This window comes from Lupinus angustifolius, unplaced genomic scaffold (genome assembly GCF_001865875.1).
Source record: "Lupinus angustifolius cultivar Tanjil unplaced genomic scaffold, LupAngTanjil_v1.0 Scaffold_11_9, whole genome shotgun sequence".
Taxonomy (NCBI): domain Eukaryota; kingdom Viridiplantae; phylum Streptophyta; class Magnoliopsida; order Fabales; family Fabaceae; genus Lupinus; species Lupinus angustifolius.
This window is the reverse complement of record NW_017718505.1, coordinates 12,510-37,672: the sequence shown is the minus strand read 5'-3', so window position 1 is coordinate 37,672 and position 25,163 is coordinate 12,510. Positions and strand designations below refer to the sequence as shown.

General features: G+C 32.3%; 3 protein-coding genes and 1 pseudogene across 6 annotated transcripts; 2 read left to right on the top strand and 2 right to left on the bottom strand.

Annotated features, from left to right (window-relative positions):
* Positions 1-1,104: 1,104 nt before the first annotated feature.
* Positions 1,105-3,301, bottom strand: LOC109337800 (annotated as a pseudogene).
* A 1,804-nt stretch (positions 3,302-5,105) lies between these two features.
* LOC109337809 lies at positions 5,106-23,325 on the top strand. Of its 2 annotated transcripts, XM_019574863.1 has the most exons (4): positions 5,106-5,110; positions 22,016-22,039; positions 22,461-23,049; positions 23,216-23,325. In XM_019574863.1, the coding sequence occupies exon 3, from the start codon at positions 22,473-22,475 to the stop codon at positions 22,959-22,961; it is 489 nt and encodes a 162-aa protein (XP_019430408.1). In that variant the 5' UTR covers positions 5,106-5,110; positions 22,016-22,039; positions 22,461-22,472; the 3' UTR covers positions 22,962-23,049; positions 23,216-23,325. The 2 variants fall into 2 exon arrangements, with proteins under 2 accessions (XP_019430408.1, XP_019430409.1); XM_019574864.1 differs by lacking the exon at positions 5,106-5,110 and having other exon boundaries at positions 22,011-22,035; positions 22,460-23,049.
* Positions 6,733-10,736, bottom strand: LOC109337808. Its single transcript, XM_019574862.1, has 10 exons — positions 10,556-10,736; positions 9,940-9,999; positions 9,794-9,833; positions 8,907-9,085; positions 8,720-8,758; positions 8,550-8,636; positions 8,049-8,109; positions 7,706-7,830; positions 7,095-7,186; positions 6,733-7,000 (listed from the first exon to the last, which is right to left on the bottom strand). Exons 1-10 carry the CDS (start codon positions 10,601-10,603, stop codon positions 6,886-6,888), a joined length of 846 nt encoding a protein of 281 aa, XP_019430407.1. The 5' UTR covers positions 10,604-10,736; the 3' UTR covers positions 6,733-6,885.
* Positions 11,245-17,039, top strand: LOC109337807. Of its 3 annotated transcripts, none has more exons than XM_019574861.1 (8): positions 11,245-11,332; positions 12,019-12,331; positions 13,506-13,703; positions 14,036-14,308; positions 14,384-14,486; positions 14,657-14,775; positions 15,352-15,528; positions 15,900-17,039. In XM_019574861.1, the coding sequence occupies exons 2-8, from the start codon at positions 12,032-12,034 to the stop codon at positions 16,701-16,703; spliced, it is 1,974 nt and encodes a 657-aa protein (XP_019430406.1). In that variant the 5' UTR covers positions 11,245-11,332; positions 12,019-12,031; the 3' UTR covers positions 16,704-17,039. The 3 variants fall into 3 exon arrangements, with proteins under 3 accessions (XP_019430406.1, XP_019430405.1, XP_019430404.1); XM_019574860.1 differs by lacking the exon at positions 11,245-11,332 and adding an exon at positions 11,360-11,560 and having other exon boundaries at positions 12,015-12,331; XM_019574859.1 differs by lacking the exon at positions 11,245-11,332 and adding an exon at positions 11,360-11,565.
* Positions 23,326-25,163: the final 1,838 nt, after the last annotated feature.

Genomic DNA, 25,163 nt, shown 5'->3' with positions numbered 1-25,163 from the left:
ACTTGTTTTGATACAATAAACTCTGGAACTAACAAAAATGTAACTTTTTTAAAAGCTTCCTTGAACTAGCCTTGTAACTTTTGTAAGCTCAAGTTCATCTAAAGCATTAGAAATAGTGAATCTATTTGATAATGATAATAACGAGTAAAATATCTGTCTTACCAAAATATAATAATTTCGGTTTAACTAAACTCTTCAGGTTACCATAAATATTTAAGTTGTATAAATCAATATATGGGTTAGCACAAGAAGCTTGCATTCTTTTGCTAAAGAAAAAAGAACTTAATTTTAATCAAATTATACTACCGTCCATGATTCCTTTGATTATTGCAAATGCTACTCCTGAAAATTGGGTCAACCAAAACTTTGGCCAGTCACACACTCATACTTGAAATATTTTTCTGAAAAACCTTGACACTCAAAAGCTTAGTTGGCAAGCATACTTAGTGAAAGAATAATTAACATCAATTCAATCTAAAATACTAAGTGTTATTCATTCCCAAATCATGTTACAATGCAGCTTGCAAATTGACAGAGAAAAAAGTGCAGTAAAAACAATTATGTGTATAGTATACACAATGTCTAGCTTTACCAACAAAGCGTTGGCCTTATGGTGTAACCCACTGGATGAAGGTTCGATTCCTGCAAGCGACACATGTTGAGAATGATATATCTTGGTAGTACAAAAAAAATTTATAGTTTTGACGGTACATATTAGAAATCTATATGATGGTCTTCAATAACATGAGTTGAAGATACAACCATGAAAAAAATAATGGCAAGCACCATTAATAAAACACTGCTCTGGGCCTAGCTGCCGTTTTTTAAGTACCATTAACAAAACAGAGATACTGCTCTGCACCACTCACATTTATTGGTTCAGATTACAGATAAACTCCATTTCCTACCCCTTTATAATGTATCACTTTGACTTCCTCCTTGAATCTGAGGCGATGAATAATTTGTTAGTTTGATAACTAAATGCTTTTGATAAACATGATTTATAATCAAACATTATGACATTGTTGGATAAAGATGTTGGAAGATTGATACAGTGCTACGTTACTACTTGCATAAATTAGTTAGTTTAAAAATACTAGGATCATTCATTAATTGTAGCTTACCTGAACATGTACTGATACAGCTAGTAAAAAAGGAAACATATTTATATCTCTAGAACAATATCTGCATGAAGAAAAAGGACCACATTAGTGTATGCTTTGGGATATTTTTATACTAAATTTAAATGCTTTTTAGTTGATTATAATACTGTTTCTCCAATAAATATATAAGATGTGTATGTTATAAATTGATTGCAAAATAGAGCACAAGCACATCACATATTTTTTGTCCTTTTTTATTTGTACCATGATGTTTATTAATACGTATCACATAAATATCAAAATAAACTTACATTCTGAATCAGTCTTGACCCATTTACAACCATTATCAGATCTCTCTTCTAGTTCATCTTCATTATTCTTCTTTGTCATCTTCTGAACTTCTTCATAGAGGATGCTCGAAAGGAATTTTGGCCATAAATTTTCTTCTGAAGCATTGTCCTTAAAAGCTGTATAAAAATATACCAATGTGAAGACAAAAAAAACTTGTAAGAAAAATGAAGGAGCATATAGTGAGGCATATATACATATAATCTATTTATAATATATACACATAACAATAGATATGCAAATTAAAAAGTAGAATAGAGATTTACTATCCCAAATCATGTCTCATACGTTGTTCCAAATCAATGAAAATATGACATGTTATTTAAAAAATTTAAACTTTTTGTTGTTTTCGCTCGATTTTCATTGATATGGGACAACGTATGAGACATGATCTCAAATAACTGATCTCTTTTCAAAAGGTACCTTCTCCATTCTTGACTCTTGAAGGGTATCTCTAAGGCTAGGTGTTGGAGCAAATCCACTTCTACACACAAACATTTTCTTCAGGAGAAAAGAAATAGATTTCTTTCCAATTGTTTTCTTCTTATTATCTGCTACACAAATGTCTTTGCATTTACCAAGTATAGGACTAAGTGTCTTCTCAATATCTTCCTCTTTATCACCATAATCACTGCAAAGTGCATTGCTGATTCTCCTATCAACTTCTAAGCTTGAAGGGCAATTAAGAAATCTATCAAGGGGAAGCTCAGAAATTTCTTTTTCAACTTTTGGTTTTCTCCTTAGGAGTTTGGTTAGCTCCTTTTGTAGTTTCCAAATTTCTTTAGAGTGAAGTCTGATATTTCATCTGAAGTTGATGGATCCTCTTGAGTGTTTTGGTTATCTAGAATTTCTTTGATTTCATTGCAATTTCCTAATGTTCCAATTACTAATAAACCATGATCATTGAATTCTTCTAGAGGCTCGTGTTTTGCAACATTATCTGAGCACAAAGACAAAGGAAAATATTCTAAGATTCTCAAGAAAAAGGCTAAAGTTATTCAACTAAAAAGTTTACATGTTGCAACTAGTTTGACCTTGGATCAAGTTACTTATAAGATTCACTTTGGGTTTTTTGATGCAGAATGTAAAGGTCAATTACAAGTTACATGTTACATGTTACATGTTACATTGTTACTATTACCATAATGCCAAGTTGATACCAGAGATGGGTTTTGTTTAGAAATCAGCATCTTGAAAGAAAATAACAGGACCTCACAACATTAAGTAAATACTAAACTATGCTACGAGCTCATTCGCGAGTTGGATTTTGGAGGGAGAAAAAAATAAATGGAAGGTTTCAAAGTCATCTCAAAAGTGTATTTCATGGCTCTGAATTCTTTCCTTTCCATTTATTCCCCTCCAAAATTCATCTTGCAAAAAGGACCATAAAGATATAAAAAAATATGTTTAGTGTGTATTATCATTTCAACCTCTTGAGATCTTAATATCACTATATCAGAGATCCCTTTAAACCAAATAAGCTTTAGTTTTTACCTTGTCTCTTGTTTAATTGGAAACTATTAAAAAATGAAACGAAATTTAAGAGAGGGAGACATTTAAGTCAATGAAATAATACATGTCTCTATATATTCCTATGAGTATCCTCCTTCCTTCAGATAGAAGTAACTGTTTGTTTTTATATGCATTAACCAATGAATATGCTTACATATTCTTGTAGGTGCTAGAAACATCATGCATTAACTCAGGGAAAAACAACATCAATATATATATAAACATGAATAATAAGACTTACATGAGCTAGTTGTATATGTGTTGGGTTTTCTGTTATCTTGTTTTCCTCCAAATTTATTTTGCATCCAACTGAGGAACTGCAAATGATCAAAACTCATGGTCATATATTACATATGCAACCAAAGAAGAATTCGTCTTGTTGGCGTTAGATCTGACTGGATTGTCCTATTGAGACAAATGCCAAATATTTAATTCTTTTGAGTGACATTTGCTAGGAAAGAGAAACGTGTACCTCAGAAGAGACTAATTTCTTACACTAGTGTGAGAAGATATCATTGGTTATACAAAAAAATAATGCAATTATAACACAAACTAAATTAAAACATGGATGATGTTATATTTACTCCTACATAAAACTTGTAAAATTTCCTTATTACAAAAAGAAATAAAACCCACAATTTCTCTTGTTATTTCCCATTTTCTTTTTTTAAAAAAGTTATCCAAGTTTGATTTATAAACTAGAGTAAAAGAAACATCATAACATATGGCTCCTACTCAATCACACACATTTATATTGAGAAGAGTTACCTTCATTGTAGGAGGACTAAGCATATGAATAAGGGATTAATGATGGATTTAGAAGCTTAGAGTATCTAATGTGAGATTATTGATTCACTAGGTACCAATATAATAAGGTGAAGAGAAAAGGTGGTAATGATCTTTGGATGATAGGGACAAGAAGGAGTGAGCCAAGTGTGGGAGTGGTAATGGATGCACTTTTTAAACTAAGTTCCTTTAGAATAGATCTTAAGAGCCAATAAGGATTGAGCTTTGGGATTACAAAACTAAGATGGGGAGTCTTATTTCTCTATTTGGTTCAAGTCCCAAACATGGACTAATTCACTTACTAACTCACTCATTTACTTCCCGCTGTCTCTTTTTCTGACCAAATATTAATAGGATAATGTGTTTTTGTACATGTCAAATACAAAACCTTGTGTGATGATGTGGATTAAGTGTAAGTAAAATATTATAAGGAAAATATCAATGTGTTGATTTAATGGTGTAAGGTCTCACCGGATTTAGATTCATATGATGACCAAAAGATTAAAGTTTTGATTCCAGAGAGTGGCACTTGTTGGAAGATACAGTTACACATCTCAACAAGAATTAGATCCTTAATCTAGCCTATAAATAGCCATTTTTGTGACACAACTTTCAATGAAAATACGGATTGTTAGGACTTAAGCACACAAGGAGAATCCAACCTAAAAGGTTAATCTATTAGTGGGAGAGCCTTATAGTATTAAAAGGAAAAGATATTCTAACCAAATGTTATATACGAGAGAGTAATATTTTTGTGACTTCATATTTATAAACTCGAAAGATGTAAAAAATAATGTAATATCTATATAATGTTATTGCAAAGATTTATACACGATCAATATATCAACTACTATTCATTTCTATTTAAAAGTTGATGATGATTAAATATAAATGATGAATAATATAATAAAAATGTATAAAACTCATACACAATCGGTGAATAATATTAGTAACCATCAAAATGATCTTGTCCCTCAAAACCTTCCAAAACAAAGCATGTGCATTCATTCTATCCTCCACCTCGTCCTATATATGAAAGACCACAAGACTTAGTCTTCTCATCAAAATACTCAAGTTCCTTAGACATCATGTGAATAGTAGAGTCCACATGCATAAGCAAAAACTGATCCCATTCCATTCATTAATCTAATTCTTAAGGAGTTGTAACTTCTCCTTAAGACAACAAACCTTCCAACCTTGAAGGATTCATAGCAACCTACATAAGAAGAGAACTTCTTATGCCACAACCTACAATTGTTGAATTTAAAAGACTTAGGACCCTAATAAATATTTCCAGCGTTATGACAACATATTCCGTCAAAAATAAATTATTAACAATAGATATGAGTGTCATCTTAATTGTGCATTGTCAAAATAAATATTTATATAAAATTGATATATTATTTATTGTTTATTATATTACTTTTATTTAAGAATTAATAATAATTAAATGTATTTTTAATTAATGCGCTTCTCCGTATCTTAAATAAGGATTTATGCAAAACTTTATCTAAAATATCACCAAACTGAAAATTAAACCATGTAATTACTCTTATACATAACTCTTGACTCATGAGCGAATGTTTATTCATAATAATGCAAGAGAGCTTAGAAGCCTCAGGAATTAGTGAATTATGTGGGACATGAAAGTAATCAAATTGGGATTCTTGTAAAGCTTGCCTCTCGAAGACAGAAGATCCTCATACCCGGCCTTGAATTAGGATTTTGTTTGGCGATACATTAACATTTATCTTTAATTCTACTTACCTTAATTAGGATTTCTAATACTTTTTGGGAGCGGAACTTTTTATGAGAAGCTATGCCTTATTAGGAATTTGAGTTTATAATTGGTTGTGTTAATGGGCATACGAAGATGTGAGAAATTTGGGTGATGCTTCTCTAAAGTGTAAGAGAGACTAAAATGTACAAATTTACATCAAAATTTTGATTTAGATTCATTATTTGAAGTATAACAATTGCAACAATTTACCATGTTCAATAATATAGATGAGTATGATATTTATGCAATATAAGCCTAAATATTTATACCCATTCAATATACCATTTATTATTCTGAAGAGTGGATAATAATTAAAATTAATAATTGTTTGGTGCATATATTTCTTTCTCAATATTGATGCATTTAATTAATGTACTTTATAGGAGCCAAACCCTAGAATCTAAAACTTAATTGGAGTTATCTTTATACCTCATATTTAGTGGGAAACTTCACCAGATTATAGGCCTTAAAATTTGCGCTCCAATAATAAACTCTGAGAAACTTAGTGGAATGCGATTTATAAAAAAAAAAATATTCTATGTTCTTTCGTCTGACCCTTCTTACATATACTCTATAATCACTAATCAATTCTTTTTGCAACAAAGTAGATAAGATGCTTTGTGAATAATGTTGATAAGTGAAGCTTGAGAGGAATGTTGGTAACTGAAGCTTGAGAAGAATGTTGAAGTTGGTGGATTTGAAGAATAGAGAAGTTAATGGCGGGTTAGAAGAATCAATAAGATTCGAGAAATGAACTGCCATAAAAAATAAGATTCGAGAATCAATAAGCTAATGAACTGCCTAATAAGCTTAAGAGTATTAGGGAATTTTATAAAACTTTGGGTCAAAAAATGAACTGTCATAAAAAATAAAATATGGTCGAATATGAAATACCTAAACTTTGTAAAGATCAATTGTCTGAAAAGCTGACTAAGTATTTGCTTTAAGTCCAGGATAATCAATTATAATGTCGGGTACTTTTAATAACTTGCACTTGATTGATAACTTAAAAACATACCAATTTAACATAAGCAAGAGAAAGCAACAGTTCCATATGAATATAATTCAAAATAATAAAAAAATGACTTTGATTCAGCTCTTCATTTTTGGGAACACATATCCCTACAAGTCAGTTTTTTGGCCAAGGAATTCAGCTAGGTGTTCAAAACTTAGAAGTTTTGAGTTTTGACACTCAAAAAACTGTTCCTCCCTCAACATTCTTTAGTTGGACATGAAATTTCACAAGGCTAAATTACATTATCCCAAACAGCCTCTATATTTTACATTAAGCTACTAGGGTTGGTGATGGGAATTGGGAAAGGCACAAAAAATTTAAGGACACAAGAAAAGCTATTTTCATACATCGGTCAGTATCAGTGAAGATAAAAGTACCACATATGCCATTAAAAAGAAAACAGCAATCTGTATCAAAACCTTCCGATTTTCCCTCATGTTTGGGTATGTCACTGCCCTGAAAACAAATAATGATGATAATATTATATCATTTAAGGTACATAAATACAACTGATCTTCTATTTCACTTTGTCAATGCAGTGCAACGTTACCTAGATATTCGCTGAGAGAGCCTATGAAAAGGTAAACTTTGTATAAACACAAAGCCTGGTCCAGTTAGAAGAGCTGTCACTGCATTGTCAACCTGCAATTTCGAGATCACAATCGCAAGATCAAATTCTTGAGAAAAATAAGATGCATGGCAAAGGATAGCCTGTTGAAGAGATCAGGTTCCAAGGCGGTTCCATTGTGCAAATTTCTAACGTTCATGAAACCTGGTTCTATCATCCTAGTTATTCATAATTTTTTACAAAATAATCAAGTACCAATTACAAAGGATGTGTAAATTACTTCCTAATTTTGCCATCATATGCACAAATAAGAACACATATGCTTAAGTTGTCAGCTGGCAAAGTGCCTTTCAACAAGCGAACGGGCTTGGGATCGAATCCCAATTTTACCAAGGAGAGAAAGTTCTAGTGAAGGGAGATGATTAAGAACCTTTTCATAACCCACATAAAGTACCAAGTAGAAACGCTAAGCTAACTAGACAGAATGACAAGATAAATGTCAACCCATAGAAAATAACATCTCATGGCAACAGTATTTTTTCGTAAAAAAAAATTGTTGCTTGATTAGTCTTTTAGAAATAGGAGCTACTTACCCCAAAAACTGCCTTTCTTGTTGGACCATTAAATTTTATTTGGATATCAACTGTACTTGTCACAGCAACAATGCAAGAAACATCAACAGCTAGAACTTCATCAACCTCAAGATTTTTCTGTACAACTAAGAATAAACAGAACAATGGATCACCCAAATGAGAAATAATAAAGGATTGTAGTAATATAGCAAATTGAAAATAAGCACAGGTAGATCATAATCAGGAATGCCTTTTAAAAGCTAGAAGATTCTGAATTGGAAAGGAAGGGAGTGGGGGAGTCGGAATGAAAACAATAAAAGCCAGAGCTTTTAAGTACGTATCATCCAAATCAAGCGATGCATACCAGATCCACCCGCAAGTATGAATGCAAGCCCTTGGCCAGATAGCTTCTGTCTCAGAAATCCCTATAAAAGTCCAGATTGGTCTTATAAAAATACAATTATGAAGATATGCATGACAGAATCTAACTACCTCCAAATGTCCTTATCAAAAGTAAAACTATCTTGATTCATGCAAATATGCCCCGAAAGAATAACTTGTACATTAGTCATACGAAGACCTAGAATTTGAAAATCAATCTATCCTAACTCCTAAGAGCATTTCAAGCCTGTGATATCATTTTTGACAAACAACACTATGATGAGGACATTGCAGCCAGTACACACTACACAGACTCCAACATCTTGGAGTGCAAGACTAATTATCCATTTTAAGTAATTTGTCAAAGAGAATAATATTAAACAGAGTAAATTCAAGATTGTTTGCGAGGAAGTGATACCAAATATCAATTTAATAACAAACACAATAAAAAGGATAGGCACAAGTGGCATTCTAATCATCTCACCTCAGCACCAGCAGCAACATTATATCCCCTTTGGTCAACTGTATTGCTGACCTTGACATCATTGACAGAGCAAAGAAATGCATCTGGCTACAGAAAGCACATGGCAAATAAGTCCAATCAAACATCACTTAAACATATTAATGGAACAAAAGCACACAAATTAGCGGTACCTGACACAAAATCCCTCCATTGAACATAGCCAAATCAATCTGTATTTAAATATCAGACACATATAAAGAAGACTTCAGTCATATAAATCAAAATTCAAATTTATGTTAAGATGATGAATCTGGAGACTTAAACCAAATAATAAGAATACTTTGATAATTGTTTTTGGATATATATGTAAGCACAAACCGGAAGAATTCTTGCAAGAGAAGGTGCAGCAATACCAACAAACCCATCACTTGGTCCTGAATTTCGAAGAACGATGCTAGTTACACTTTTGCCAAATAACCACTGCAACATGCCTAATTCATTTTCGGGAGAGTAGACATTTCCCATTTCAATGGATCCAGACATAAAGCACATGGAACCTACAAATTCCAGTTGCATGGACATTAAATTTAAATATGATTAGATGCTTAGATGTGATCCACAAGTTCTAACTCCAAGTTATGTATGAAATATGAACAGAAGCAAGAACATGTGTATTTATGAATGTCTCTATAAACAAAAAGATATTGAAATACACAAACCACTGAGCAGAACCAAAGAAGCCATTTGCATAACTCCACTCATACTAATAAATTAAAATAATTCAGTCTCATCCTTCCAGGTCAACTTGCAGTAAGTGACAACTCTCCCCTATTTAGATTTAGGGAGGAATTAAAATGCTTGTGAGACAAAAAATTATACAAAATATTTTTAAGGACTAGGGCTCCATTATTGTTCATTAATGTCAACAATATTATTTATACCAAAGACCTTCGGCAAATTAAAACATGTACTTCGAATAAAGATCATTAAATACATGGAAACCAAGCCTATTAATTATTCCATCCCTGTTTGATGCTCAAGGCCAGCATTTGACCTTGTCAAACAGCTAAACATCAGCACAAATATAGACACAGGCTTCACAAATTCTACATTTTGCAGAAATCATGTTTGCAATTCAAGCTTAAAATAAGCATTCACAGTTCTAAATGACAGGTGAAGATATTATCATCTGTATTCTACAAAAAAAATAGTTGGGGAAATATTCAAGTCACATGCATAAAATTGCACTGTGCACAACAACTTACCAGGCTTTGCAACAATCCTTTCGTTCAGCTTCAACATTATCTGTATTACCATAACCAAATCGAGCATGATGTTATAAAAGATTATAAATAAAGGATAAAAAATAAATCGCATGTTTTCAAACTTAGGGTGGTCATACATATTATACCTGAACCACCTGAGCTTCCCCTCCTAAAATTTGAAAAGGTATAATTGCATCTTCCGGACTCTGAACAAACGCATGAATAGATTAATCATGAGACTATGAAAGATATTTGATAAGAGAAAAACATAAGAGTACATGAACACTGTAAAATGCTGATCATTTCTTCAATTACAAGGTTAATAGAAATATCAGTTAATTTGATGAACGATAATGCGACGTAAACATCGTCTCACACCTCTACAATTTCCATCATCTGATTACAAATGATCCTATTCCTACCTCGTTTTATGCAATTAAAACCCTAGTTTTACCACCTAAACTAGCACTTTTCTTTGAGAAACCAATAAGCATAATGTGGAATAGTTCAATTTAACAATTTCATAACTAAATTTCGCTGATCATATCAGCCACTTAAACCCTAAATATCAACCTCAATTTCAAGATTCTCATCATATATTGTATAAAGGAAAACGGAACAATAATCAAGAACACGCGAATTTTACAACAACATGATTTGAGGGTCAAACTCACTACACTAAGCTGTTCGATATTAAAATAAAGCAAAATATTACGAAACGAAGAAAATGAAAAGAAAATAGAAATAAAAAAGAGTTTAAACCTGATACACGTAAGGTTGAAACGGTGTTGAAAAAAATGGAGCTGCCATTGCAGAAGAGAGACAGATATGAGAGGAATCGGAATCTGAATGTGAAATTCAATAGCGGTTAGGACTCTAGTTCATTCTGTTTCAGAACAAAACAAATCACGAACTTCGTTTCAGGTTAGTTGAATTGTTTAAGGATTAAATTATTATTAAATTAAATACTAACATAATTACATAATTGTTTAGGACCAGTTTTTTTTTACATTTTCCTAGACAAATGTTCTATATTTGTGCTTAAGTGCGAAAGATTAGGGATAGGATTACATATTTAAACTTAATTATATTAAAGTGAAAAAAAATAATTTTTATATAGTCACCATAATGTTTGCTATTCATTAAGTATTTTTTAGATTTTCAGTTTATTATTTACTTTATTGATTGTTAAACAAAAATTAAAGGTAATAGTATTTTTTTTAAATAAGTATGTATAGATATTATTAAAAATAATATTTACTTAAGACATTATCTAAGACCATACTAAAACTAGGTCTAATATTTGATTTTTAGGTTACTCTATAAAAAGTCCAAAATCATATTAGATTGAGTCAAAATTCAAAGACTTAATTTTCAAAAACATATTTATTAAAAAAGATAACACACGAGAACACATATCTTGTACCATAAAACGTGCAAGTGTCATGATAATCATGTTTTCCATTCTTGCTTCTTCTGTGGTTTAGACTACTTTCCACTTTGGTCATCTCTATCCGCCACGTGTAACCCATAAAAATGGTAATAACAAAAATTAAAAGCAAATCTTTTTTTCTTATTGCTTCGTCCAGAATCAACGAAAGCTGCGCAAAACTATAACTTTTCCAACAGAAAACAAAGAAACCTAAAAGGATATGTCGAAGAGTTAGATTATATGCTTCACTATTATTATCATAATAATCATCTCTGATACAATTCAGACCCAACTATTTATGTTTCAGCATTTCAATTCCCTCTAAAATCACGTTATTAAGGTTTGTTTGTTTTTCCCATTATGAATTGGGGTTTTTAGGGTTTTGGATTTCGGTTTTTCTTCATGTTCTTCAGGTTTATTTGATTTTTTTTCCTTTTTTATCAATTAATTGAATTTAACCTAATTTTTTGTTCAATTAATTGAATTGATGATGGGTTTTCCGATTTTTTTTCGAATGAAACGATGCTCAAATTTCAACCCAATGGATTTCCCTTTTGGATATTCTAGAGAAGCTAAAAAATTTGACATCAATTTTTAATTTTTTTTCCTTCTATGGTGATTTTTGCTCATTGTAATTTTAACTCTTGTTGATGAATAAAACCATTTTGGCTCATTTGATTTGAATTGTTCACTATGATATAATGGAAAGTGAATTATTGAAGTTGGTTTATGTTGGGAAGTTGTATCACAGTTTTTTTGTTATAAACAATTTCTATTTTATTTTTAAATTTAGGGACAGTAAAAGCATGGCAACTGCAACCATGGCTACTGCAGCAGGTGCAGCTGCTCTTTTGTACTACACATTGAATAGGAAGCTGCAGTCTCGCACAATTGATGATGATGATGAAGAACATACCAATGATACGCCTATGAATGTGCCTTTAGGTATTGACCGTGTTTCTCATAGATTAATACAAGCCCCTGCAACATGGTTGGAGACAATTTCAACATTGTCAGAAACTCTCAGGTTCACCTATTCAGAAACACTTGGGAAATGGCCCATTGGAGATTTGGCATTTGGTATAAACTTTCTTCTGAAGAGTCAGGTAAATGACAAATGTGGACTTATCTTTGTCTGTGGTTCATGGTTTTGTCTTTACTAATTAGGATACAGAATTAGGAATAGTAGGTGATTGTTTTTTAGGCAGAACCATGGAATGGCTGGAAGGCCAATTTAATGCATGCCATCTCAATAAAAAAATATGGTCTTGGAGGAAATAATCAATTGTTTGGAGAGCAGTTTATAGCTTATACTATCTCCGAGTTTATCCATACATATTATGGGCAATTTAGTATGTTTAAGCATCCTCAACTTCAAAGCAGTGGATTAAGTTCATAGTTTGCAATTTGAGTTTCTGCTGCTAATTATTATCATGTTCAAATTGTCATATTAGATTGTTTTTGGGTTTTATGATTTACAAGATATACTTGCTGTTTCTACTTTCAAGGAGAGTAAGGTAGCTAAGGTAGCTTGGAGAATGGAATATTTTCTCCAAAATAAATCCTCTATTGAACTTGAAGCATGAGATATTTCACATGGTCCATGCAACATTACATATTTGCAATTGATTTAAAACATTAATCAGTCTTTTTAAAGAGAAATCAATTTCATGATATCTTTGGAAGATAAAATCTTGATTTTGTCACCTGAACTGTTGCGTTTCATCTGCTAGCTTTATGTACGTAGCTTGTGTTGGTTTAAATTTTCAAATATAACCCTGTATCTACTTTTTAAATACTTAAGCTTGGATGTTCATGTTATTTTTGTTTCAGACTTTGGACCCTCTAAAGTGAATAGGACCTGACGACCTGTCCAAAATCATTTCTTACAGGATTTGTAGTTGAAGTAGACCAGGAGTGACTTTTGCAGTAAAATATGTTTTTAAGATAGGACCTAATAGTTTTGAAAAAGGCCATATAAGCAATTCCAAAGATATAATCAAATATAACAAGTTGGACCTTGCGATTTTCTAAGTATATGCCTAAATCATACTGCAAAAGTAATCATACTTTATAATAACCAAACAAATTGAAATTCTAAAGTCAATTTCTTTTACAGTGTAATCCAAACCCTATGCTACTAGGCTTTTGATATTCACCGAACATTAGCTTTGTGTATAACCTTCAAAATGGCTTTGTATTTTGCAGTTTTCATGCTTCTCATTTTTATTTTAGTTCCTTTTTTTATAAATGTAAAGGTTTCTGGGGTATACTTTGCAGGGAAACTATCACGTTGACAGTGTCTTTGGTGGTAACGACAGTTTACAACTGAAAGGAGCTGACATTATTGCTGAACTTAAGTATCTCTTAAACTTGCTGACACTATGTTGGCATTTTTCAAAGAAACCCTTTCCATTGTTTCTGGAAGAAACTGGCTACACCCAAGAAAATGTTCTCCTTCAGGAACCAAAAGCAGGAGTAAGTCTGCTGATAATAATTCAATATATGATTATAAGTACCCCTGTATTTTATGTACTTTTTCTTTTGAGAAAGGATGTAAAGCTGAAGTGACAGAGGATATTGTTTTTAGACAAAAAAGTTTGTCATCGAAGGGTGGAAATTGAGGCCGAGGGGCTTTCCTTATCTTTCTTTTTCTTAATTCGTGACAGTGGGGGTCAGGGAGCTAAGAGATGGCCTTGACTAAAATGAATCAGATGAATAAATAATATTTGCTGGCTGCCATATCAGTTTTTGTATTTCATTCTGTAGAAACAATGTATGTGTAAACTTGTCTGTTCATTTCTATGCAGATTTTGAAACCAGCTTTTACGATAATAGCTGATCACAACATGGGATGCTTTCTGTTATTGATTCGTGGCACACATAGTATCAAGGATACTCTGACAGCTGTCACAGGAACTGTGATACCTTTTCATCATAGCGTAGTTTATCAGGGGGGAGTTAGTGATCTAGTTTTAGGTTATGCACATTGTGGAATGGTTGCAGCCGCTCGATGGATTGCAAAGCTTGCTACTCCTTGTCTCCTTGAAGCACTTCGCCACCACAGTGACTACGAAGTTAAGGTATTGATATTAGACTGTTTGTGTCAAATAGTTTAGTATGTTTCTCTGGATTACTTCTTAAAGTTTTTTATGTAGATTGTAGGGCATTCCTTGGGTGGAGGCACAGCAGCACTCCTGACGTATATATTAAGAGAGCAAATGGAATTGTCTACGACTACATGTGTTACATTTGCTCCAGGTCTGTTTTTTGATATAGTTGCAGAAGCTATACTGTGTATAACTATGATTCTGCATTTTTTCTTTCAAATTTAACAAATACTTCCTGGAACACTTTGGGACTTTTATACAGAGTGAGTCTCTGTTCCTGAATTGGTGCAGCTTTTTACTGACATCCTTTTACTCATGCAGCTGCTTGTATGACATGGGAATTGGCAGAGTCAGGCAATAGTTTTATTACTTCTGTTATAAATGGAGCTGATTTGGTGCCTACATTCTCAGCTGCTTCTGTAGATGACTTGCGTTCTGAGGTTGTGATCCTTAAGTTTTAAAGAAAATATTATGCATCTCGTATAGGGAAATGTTTCTGTAATCTTGATTTTTTGGCCAATATTTGATGTCATTTTTGAGATCTGGGGTTGCTGGGTCCTACCGAGCTCTAGCCATAATTTATGGGCAAGGCTTATTGCTAGGGATAAAATTTAATATTTAACAAACTGAAGAATTATTTTATCGATAGGAAGGAAACAATAAGTGATAACTCTAGCAAGAGATACACTAGAGGAGTGTAATTAATCGATTTACCCAGCAGTTCCAGGGCACTGGAAAAAATGTTGAAGTCATTAGTTATTAAATTTGTTAACTTTCACTGATGGTCATGAACTATTTTAAGTAATCTCAAAACTGTATATTAAAAGGAGTTGGAGGATGTTTGAGGAAATAGTCTTAATGTTCTTGCTCTCCAATGATGTCAGTCTTTCATGTAAAGTCAGTGTACCTTATTCAGTTCTCGCTGTAATGTCGTTTATAGGATGAATGTGTTTGTGGCTCATAAGTTTCCTTTTAACTATTCTGCTTCATGTGTTAATTACATCTTCAATTTTTAGGTGACAGCATCAGCATGGATAAATGACTTAAGAAATCAAATTGAGCAAACAAGGATTCTCAGTACTGTCTATCGTTCTGCTTCAGCATTGGGTTCTCGCCTCCCATCCATCGCCACTGCTAGAGCAAAAGTTGCTGGGGCTGGTGCAATTTTACAGCCAGTTTCTAATGGTACCCAGGTACTTTTCCCTTATGTTATATATATTTATTTTCGTGTGTACAAGTTGTCATACAATAATTTTCTTCAAAATCTGGACGTAGTAGACTATCCACTGTTGGAGATAAAAAAATTGCTCTCTTTTTTTGTTGTCTTTCCTGTGTTTGAACAAAATTTATCAGTGTTGCGATCCTGTAATCAAGCGCGCAAGTACTATTTATTCAGAAGCATAGCTTAAAGAATTAAGTTTTATTCTTGTTAGTTCTCTGTTAAGGTTAGGGATTGATGTGTCCAATATTTCTATGCATTAATGCAGTGTCACTGCTTCACATTTATTTGATAACTATCTTTAATTTGCTTCTACTTCACAATATGAATTTTGAACAACTGCAGGTTGCAATGAAGAGGGCCAAGAGTATGGCTCAGGCAGCATGGACACATCCAAACCTTAACCTGACCTCTTGGTCATGCATGGGACCCCGTCGCCGAGCCGTAGGTTCTCACTCAAACACTAAAGGTGAAGATAATTCCCCTAGATCTTCATCCTCTGCCACTGAAGAGAGTTCTGATCAACTGATTTGTTCTCCTAAAAAGGGAGTTAATGCAAAAAACATGAATCTTCCTGTATCCTCATCTGTAGACGAGTGGTCTTCTGAAATCGAATGTGCCAATGAAAGGATTTCAGATGCTGCAGGGAATTCTGATCACGATGACGGTGAGCACATGACGGATCATGACAATTATGAGGATCAGATTAGTGAAGTGGAATTGTGGCAACGACTGGAGCACGAACTGTATGACAGACATGATGGTGAGGTTGAGGAGATAAGGGAAGAAGAAGATGCAGCCATAGCAGAGGTAACTGATGGGCACACCCGGAGCTCTGCACCAGAAACGAAAGAAGTTCATAGATTTTTCCCTGCTGGAAAGATAATGCACCTTGTTACATTCCACTCTGATGCCAATGAGCATGAAAATGACAGTAGTTCATCTTCTATAAGTTCGGACAGCAGCGAGCCAGATGTGACTAAGATTGGGATATTCCTTACTCCAAGGTCTCTATACCGTAAAATTAGACTTTCACAGACCATGATTAGTGATCACTTCATGCCAATTTATAGAAAGCAGATTGAAAGTCTAATTAAAGAACTGGAGGAAGAATCTACTGAGGATCATAGAACACAAGTAGTGTTATAGGCAAAGTAATATTCAAAATTAGATTTTTATGTTAGTACTATATACTAGGGAGTCTTTTAGTCCCATTGACCTTGGAACCAAGGCCCATAGGAACAACAGTTTTTGTGTTATGCTGCAGTGAGGAACCGGAATGGCAACTGTGGCAATAACTCAAATGACCCAATGGAATCAACTCATCACTGGATGCTTTTGACATTGATGTTGGTAACCAAGTTACTTGTAAGTAATAATAAATGGTAGTGAACTGACCAGTAAAAGAAAAGGGTTAAAACTGATTTATTGTAATCTAGTGAAATGATTTTCGGTATCAAATATCTTTTGGATTGTTTTTATCTTCATTATGAGATTGGTAGGAATGGGACATGCATGATTGAGTCCATAGTTACCTAGTATGTAAGTACACAATTCATTTGGATACATGATTGATATTTTTTGTTATTACTACAAGACTTTTTTATGATAAACTTAATATGTAAGTGTAGGGTGATTGTGAAAATTGTATAATTATGATAGGGTCTTTTTAGCAGACTTTGGACCCACTTAATAAATCATAGTATTAGGACATGGCTAAATGTATGTAGTAGAACAATTTATATAACCATATTTTTTTCAATACTTAGCTAGTAGTCTGCAAAGCTTGACAAGTATTATTAAAACCTTTGTTAAATAGCAGAAGTATCAATACAGAAATTTTAGATGGGGTTACTAAGTGGCGTGGGTGCTTGATTGGGATTTATGGTGGACATCTCACATTCTGTAAATGTTGCTGCTGATGTTGGATAGCTTATATTTCACCTTTTGAAATAAAATCTTTTTTTTCTGATAAAAAAACCATTGTTAAATAAGTTGCTTTTTTATTATGAAAATTAAAATCTTTTGTCTCGTTGCCCTATGAGTTGGCTTTTGAAGTATGTTAAGATAAGTCTTATATTGGATGAGAATATGATACAGTCAATGTTTATAAGGCTTAGAGAACCCTTATTTATGAGTTAGCTTTTGGAGTTGAATTAAGTCTAATTATTTTAATATGGTATTAGAGGATGATCCTTATGACAAGCTATGTACATGTTTAGTGTGACAAACTTCACACTCTAGACATCCACTTCTCGACATCTGGTGTGTGTTAAGATAAGTCACACATCAAATAGAAATATGACCAAGTTTATGCTTATAAGACTTGGATAAGCCTTTCCTCACTTTATCAACTACTCACTTTATCAACTAGCTTTAAGGATTGAGTTAAGTTTAGCCAAGCTAAAATACCCAATTTGGGGTGAGTGTGATATTTCCAACTCATTTTCTAAAAATGGATTAACATGTTCAATTCCTTCTGCTTTTTAAGTGAACCAAGATGAGTTAAGGCGTATTAACCTTCATTGCCATTTCTTGAGATAGAATCATGTTATAATCTATTTATGAATTGAGTTTTAAAGAGAGAAGATTTCATAATCATCTGATAAGTGTATATTATATATCTCAAGTCTTTCTCTTTATCTCTATTATTACTCTTTAAGAACCAATTTGCAAATAAATCTTTAAGGTTTTTATGTCTCTCATTGCAAAAATTTATAGGAGTGAGATATATACATACATATGGGTACACAAAAATCTCTCTTCCTTTAAAAACTAAGAAAATATTTGTTTGAGATAAACATGGGAAACATGACCCAAGCTAAGACTCGGTGGAAATTCACATGAATTTAATAACCCCGCATATCGTGTTTTAAATGATAGTTGTGTTTATAATTGTAAAAAAATGGTCATTGTGGTCATAATTGCGTACATAATATTGTTGGACAAAGATATATTATCTTAAATTATGTCATAAATTATGTTTCAAACAAATAAAAACATGTCATATAAATTGAAGGAATTAAATATTTGTTTTTTTTCCTGGTTTGCTTTTATTATCATTGGTTTGAGACATTGTTTAACAAATACTTTGAAACAACATATTCTTCATCAATATTGTTGCCAAAACTCTCATAATTGCAGAATTGTGGTTGTGAAGTACATATAATACTAGACAAAAGGATGCATGGTTCACATCCCATACCATATATTTGTATAAACATAGGGGTTAAATGGGGTCCATGTCATGTCAACTATGGTAGATGTTCCCACACCCCAAATTTAATGCATTTAAATGCAGCATGGAATATAGCTTCAATTTTCTCGAATATACATTGTAATGGAAATAATAGTTCATAGAGGGGAATGGAGTTTGAAAAAAATCATAGTGGTGCTTGTCCCTCCATAAATACATATTTGGGAACAAGGAGTGAAGGGTATGTTTGTGATTGTCCAAGTGCAAGATCCTTATCACAACCGCTGGCTAATGCAATACCAATTATATGTTTCAATCACACAATTCCATCTCTTTCATATTGGCATGGTATCGTTTGGTCCACTCATTAATTGTTTTTGAGTTTGAGTGCAACCTTGTGAGGGTGATGCTTTCTTTTTTATAATGGAATTTAAATGCATGAAGAATGGCCAGTAGGGTTCACACAAGCTAAGTGTTCCATCCGGTCATCCGGATGCCCTATCTGTCTGGGTGGTCTTCTCCCCAACCGACAAAGGTCTGGGCATGGTCAGTTGAAGGACTTAATAGGCTCACCACCGTTGACCGGACATACTAGGGTAATCTTTGATCGTTGAAGAACTTTTTTAAATACCTTCATCAGCGAGTTCAAGTCAGCCTCTACTCATATTCTAGTGAAAAAGCTTTACCCAGATCCCCCATCCGACCACTCCCATCAACCACAAAAGAACACCAAGGTTTATAAATATGGCCATAAGAATGCTAACGGAGATGTTGCCCAAATTTTTGTTACATATATTATTTCATGCCATTATCAAGCAAAAACAACAATAACAATAAAAATATTTTTTTTAATTAATGTCATATTTTTATTAATACAAGAAACAACGAATGAGGAAGAATAAGGAACAACAGATCTCTCTTATAAGAATGTAAGGATGTCTCAATTTGCAAATTTGGTAGTCTTTGTAATCATGTGGTGAAAGAAGTACAACTAGATCAATCCTACTTTGTGGCAATAGTCTACAATTTTCATAAATGCAAGATCACGACGTGATTTATAACCGCTAGGGGTATGCAATTCTCTTTCTCCTGGTGTGTTTTAGTAGCTTTGATATATAGCTTTCTAAGAATAATGAGAAATCAAAGTGGGGGCCATATATGAATCATGTGGTTGCGTAGGATGCACTGCGTTTGGGTACAATCCTAACCCAACCAATTATTAAAGGCGTGGAAGATTCACCTATGTAATATTGCCCTCATATCATTTGTATTGAGTACTAAAAGTTATGATCATCTTTCAAACCTTCAATAAAATCATATTGAATATTTATTTTGGTCCTTAAATTTTTTTACATATACCAATTTAATCTTCTAAAAAAAATTCAAATTATTACTTAAATGTCATGAGTTTAAGTCAAAGTAGTCTTTATTAAGGATAATAAAAATGTTAAAAAAATTAATTTGATATACATTTGATTTTTTTGGGTATCATTTTAGGTTTTAAAATTTTCACAAATAAATTAGTATATACAAAAGATTTGAGAGATCAAAGTAAGTGTTAACTCTATAAAAAAATGATCATCTTTCAACTAATAAAAACAAAGACTATTTCATGCGTGGAAATTATTACATGTGTGAATGATGGATTAACCCATTGTCACTACCAAGTGTTACTCAGAAATGAAATATCAATTCTAATCCTATGTGATATTCATGGATCTAACTTTGAGAAATCATTGTTGCATGAAAAAATGCATATAAATGTGAATAGATGTTGATAAGAAAATTTTAAAAAATTAAAATAACCATAAACAATTTTTAAGCTGCTTGAGAAATATTAATGATTAACAATGTTATACTTAATATAAAATAGTGAATGATAACATTATGCTTTAAAAAATATTCACTAAATTAAGAAAAGTGCTGTATAAGTTCCCCTCTTCTCTCCTTGAATAAATATATATATATAGAATATATGCCAATATGGGTAGAAATATGTTAGAAAGCTTATCCTGGACTTATTATTCAGTTTATAACAAGTCTAGTCAAGACAGGCTTATATAATAAACAGTCCCAAATGTTTTTAAAAAAACCTATCTACATTAAATATAAAAGTCAGCCACTATTTCTCAATTATAAAAATTTAAAACCTACTCATTCTATGGGCTAAAAGCTAATAATATATAAAAAAGAAAATACTTCCTCTAAGGGAGAAATATACAAAGGGGGTGAATTTCATCATCCATATTACTTGGTCAATTTAAAACTATGGCATCATTTATTATTTTTAGAATTATCATTATATTGCAAAAGTTCATAACCAAGAATAAGATAGTTGGTCATGATATTGATTCAATGGCCACTTGTCTTTGATCTCCAAGGTATATATGCTCTTCTCCTCTACCTAACATTCCAACATGCCTATGTCTAGTTTCAAAGAATGTGAATACTACACTACCACCACTCTATTTATTCTAACAAATATGGTAGCTTGACCTATTAACCACCTAGTAATTTGGAGAGTACAATATTGAAATATGGGAAAAATATATATTTTCTAAAATTTTATTTATTAAAAATTAATATAAAATCATAATAGTTAATTTTTTTTTGTTATATATCACAATCTTTATCCGGGTTCAGGACATGACCTAATCCTAAAACTAGGAATTCAAATTAGGTGGCTAATTTATGAACAAATCTTGCAAGTTGTACCTTCCCTAACATCACATGATTGATTTCATTTTGCAAATGTCATCAAGGTTTTGCTTTGCTTCATAAATAAGATAAATATTATTGGTGGTGAATGTCCAAACAGCACATGTTGAGTAAGAGACTCAAGATATCAAAGTGCTTAGTTGGCAATCCACTCATCAATTGCCAAACATTAACACATTGAAGAAAAACCTTTGCTGATGTGGATTATGCCTTAGTCCACCACCTTAAAGCCTCAATCATTGGTGTTCTTTATCTTATTAACACACACTCTCTCTCTCTCTCTTTATTTTATAACACCAATTTCTCTCTTTTTGTTTGCTCATATAAGATTTGAGTTTCTTCAAAGTTATCTTCTTTCAACAAATAAGCATTTGTTTAGTTCTCGAAAGGAGATTGAAGAAAGCAAAAGGGAAATTCTTTTTAGGACTCAAGTTTCTCTGAAATGGTTTTAATGTATGAGATTTTGTTAACTGAGGAAGAAATAATTGAAGGAGAGTGGGAAAAAGAGACATAAGAACAGAAGAATACTCATCAAGCAGAAGTAGAGAATTTTAATCTGCTTCTTCTTCTGGTAATCCTCTCATCAAATTTCATGTTCAATCTGTTTGCTCACACTATACTTTTGTTTTATTACTTTTATTGTTCATAATTTCATATCCTTTTACCCTCCTTATCATGACCTTTTTCGTTCTATTCATATAAAATTCTGTGCTTGAGGGTTCCTCGTCGACTTGTTACTACGAGGTTATGGTTCAAATCCTGAAAATAATTTCTAGTGATAAAAAGTTTGGATTATTGATGTTACTTTAATGAAAGGAACCAATAAATGTTTTTGTTCATGTGATAAGCATTTACTATTGATCATGTGAAAACCTTTTGTCTACTGAAACATATCCTTAAAGGGTTTATTTTTCTCCCTTTGGTTAATCTTTTTCTTTGCAACCAAACATAAACTATACCAAAAATGATATTGATTGTTTCTTTGTTCACAGTGTGTATTGGAAATGTCTGCAACAATGATCAGTGATCCAATAGTGATACCAGCACCAGAAACTCAACCAGCAGCAATTAGCAGCATCATAGTTGCACAAAGTGAAGTTGAATTTGCAATCTGTGACTGTTGTGGCTTAACAGAAGAATGCACACAAGCCTACATAGAAGGAATCAGAGAGAGATACAATGGAAAATGGGTTTGTGGCTTATGTGCTGAAGCTGTTAAGTATGAGATTGTAAGGTCTAAGAGGCTTATAAGCACAGAAGAAGCATTTACAAAGCACATGAACTTCTGCAAAAAGTTCAAAACTTTAAGCCCTCCTCTTAACCCAACAATGCATTTGATATCAGCAATGAGACAAATTCTTAGGAGGAGTTTGGATAATAATTCACCTAGAATAAGGTCCACACCAGTTAGTCCAACTAAGATTCTTAGAGAAATTGGTAGTTCTGGCCTTACTAGGTCTGAAAGTTGCTTCTCTTCTTTGTCTAGTTCATGAAGGTATGGGATGTGATTAGAAACAAGAAGCAAGAAAATGAGAATTTTGTATTTGATTGGACAAGAAATGGAAGGGTGGATACTGGATAGAAAAAAGGGATAAAGATCTGTTATCCCCTATCATGTTACAAAGTCGGTTCTAAACCAATCACAATATGTTACATTAGTTAACAAAATTAAACATTCATAATTTTGTGTATTTTTACTTCATTGTAATAGGTTTGGGACAGACTTCAGGACACTAGATCCCCTTCCGAAATAAAGACAGAAAAAGTTAAGCTCAATTGTATTGTAGTTATCTAATATTAGTATAGAACTTTTAGTCTATTATTATAAATTTGAACATATGTTCAAATGTTTAGTTAGTATGTTTTGTATTCAATTTATTTCTTAGAAATAGTTGGTGCAGCTTAAGAAAAGATTGGACAATGCAGCCTCAATTGTGAAATTCTGCAAAATGTCAAAATTTGATCATGAAATTCAACAAATCTTTTCTGTACTCAAATTGATTCAAGTGGGTTGAAATAAGTTATGGTTAAGGAATCAAATGTATAGAAAGTTTATATTACAGAATACAACTTCTAAATTCTTAGTGCATGAGATATGCCAATTTACAATAAAAGCTTTGTATATTAAATTCCTTAGTGAGTGTCCTTAACATTTTCCAAATAATAAAAGCAAATCAATAAATCCTTCAATAATTGAGTTCTCCAAGCTGGCTAATGATTGGTGAAATGTAAATTTGACAATATAGCTTCTTGAATTTCTTGAGTTTGAGTGAATTACACATTTCAATGTGACCTTGTCTTGTTGTGTGACCACACTAAATATAAGAGACACAGGAAAAATCATGAGTTGTTGGGAAGTTGGAACAATCATGAATGTCTCTACTATTTCAAAACCTGAAATTGTGATTCTGTGTGCCAGAGCTTTTCCATAAAATATTCTCTCTTGCAATGATTTCATTCTTAAAATATAGGAGGAGCATAACAAGAGTGCATATATTAATTTATTTTCATTTCTTGGACTATATCTAAAGTCCTAACCCTTTTCTACGTATGGCAAATAATGAAACTTGCCAGTTGTACATGATAATCTAGTCCAATCATGCATTCTAGTGTATTTTCTAATGCAATTTCTGGTTGAGACTTTCTTGATATAGAATAATAGATAAAATGTTAATGAATTTTCAAAAAATATCCTTTATACAAAAAACACTTGTCAAGATATGAGAAGGGAATAAACTCTTTCTCTATATAAGATGGTAACAAGATGTAAAAATAAGTGTGACTTGGAAACAAAAGTACATAGCTGACTAGTATTGTAAAAAGAGGGTCACTGTCTCAAATTTTTATTTAGTGTCTTGTCTAATGAAAATGAAATATAAAAACAAAACCTTATAATATTAGTTTAATGTGTCTTTCGTACTTATAAATTTTTTCACTTCTCCCCACATATTTAATGTAAGACTCACATTTGAATAAATCTAATAACATGACATGTTTTTATTAATAAAAGACAATATATTAAATATCTTGATTTGAGATATCATATCTCTAATTCCCCGAGGTAATCATCCATTTGTGAGATGCATTATTCTGGCACAAGACACGAGTGTGGTGACAACTAAGATTTTGCATTGCTCCAAAACCAAAGCAAGAGAAGATAATTAAACTACTCTGTGACCCTTTAAGACAGAATTTTCTGAAGTGCAATGATGAATGTGTCAGGTAAAAATTGGCTTGTTCTTAGGATCATTTGCAACAGCTCTCACATAGTTCCAAAAGGACTCATGTTTCTTGCATTTCAAACAACAAATATATCATCATGTAAAGGACGTTATTCCTTGTGTGTACTACTAAACATTATCACGTAAATAACACTATAACTTATGTGTCTCTATCTGTTTGGAAGATTCCTATGAATAATCTAAGCACGTTTAGCAGCATATTTTCCAAGTCATTTTCCAAGTCCTTAATCTCATAAGCATGATCTTCCCAACTAAGCATTTGTCATAAACATATCTGGATATTAAACCCAATATCTTATGCTTAAGAGATACAAACCTTTGTTCCTAGACCAATACAAATTCATCATTTGGATTAGATTTATATCAAAATGTGTTTTTGCAAGAAAAATAAACTCACCTATAGAAGACTTAAACCAAATTAAAGAACAAAACAAATTAAATTAAAAGTGTTTC

What these genes read in the sequence shown, in the direction of transcription:
- LOC109337808 (XM_019574862.1), bottom strand. Translation starts at nt 10,603, where the DNA reads ATGGCAGCTCCATTTTTTTCAACACCGTTTCAACCTTACGTGTATCAG. An exon ending in ATGTTGCTGCTGGTGCTGAG is followed by an intron (nt 8,110 to 8,549) that starts GTGAGATGATTA and finishes GGACTTTTATAG; the next exon opens with GGATTTCTGAGACAGAAGCT. An exon ending in CTCTCTCAGCGAATATCTAG is followed by an intron (nt 7,001 to 7,094) that starts GTAACGTTGCAC and finishes ATTTGTTTTCAG; the next exon opens with GGCAGTGACATACCCAAACA.
- LOC109337807 (XM_019574861.1), top strand. Translation starts at nt 12,032, where the DNA reads ATGGCAACTGCAACCATGGCTACTGCAGCAGGTGCAGCTGCTCTTTTG. An exon ending in TAGATGACTTGCGTTCTGAG is followed by an intron (nt 14,776 to 15,351) that starts GTTGTGATCCTT and finishes TTCAATTTTTAG; the next exon opens with GTGACAGCATCAGCATGGAT. An exon ending in CAGTTTCTAATGGTACCCAG is followed by an intron (nt 15,529 to 15,899) that starts GTACTTTTCCCT and finishes GAACAACTGCAG; the next exon opens with GTTGCAATGAAGAGGGCCAA.
- LOC109337809 (XM_019574863.1), top strand. Translation starts at nt 22,473, where the DNA reads ATGTCTGCAACAATGATCAGTGATCCAATAGTGATACCAGCACCAGAA.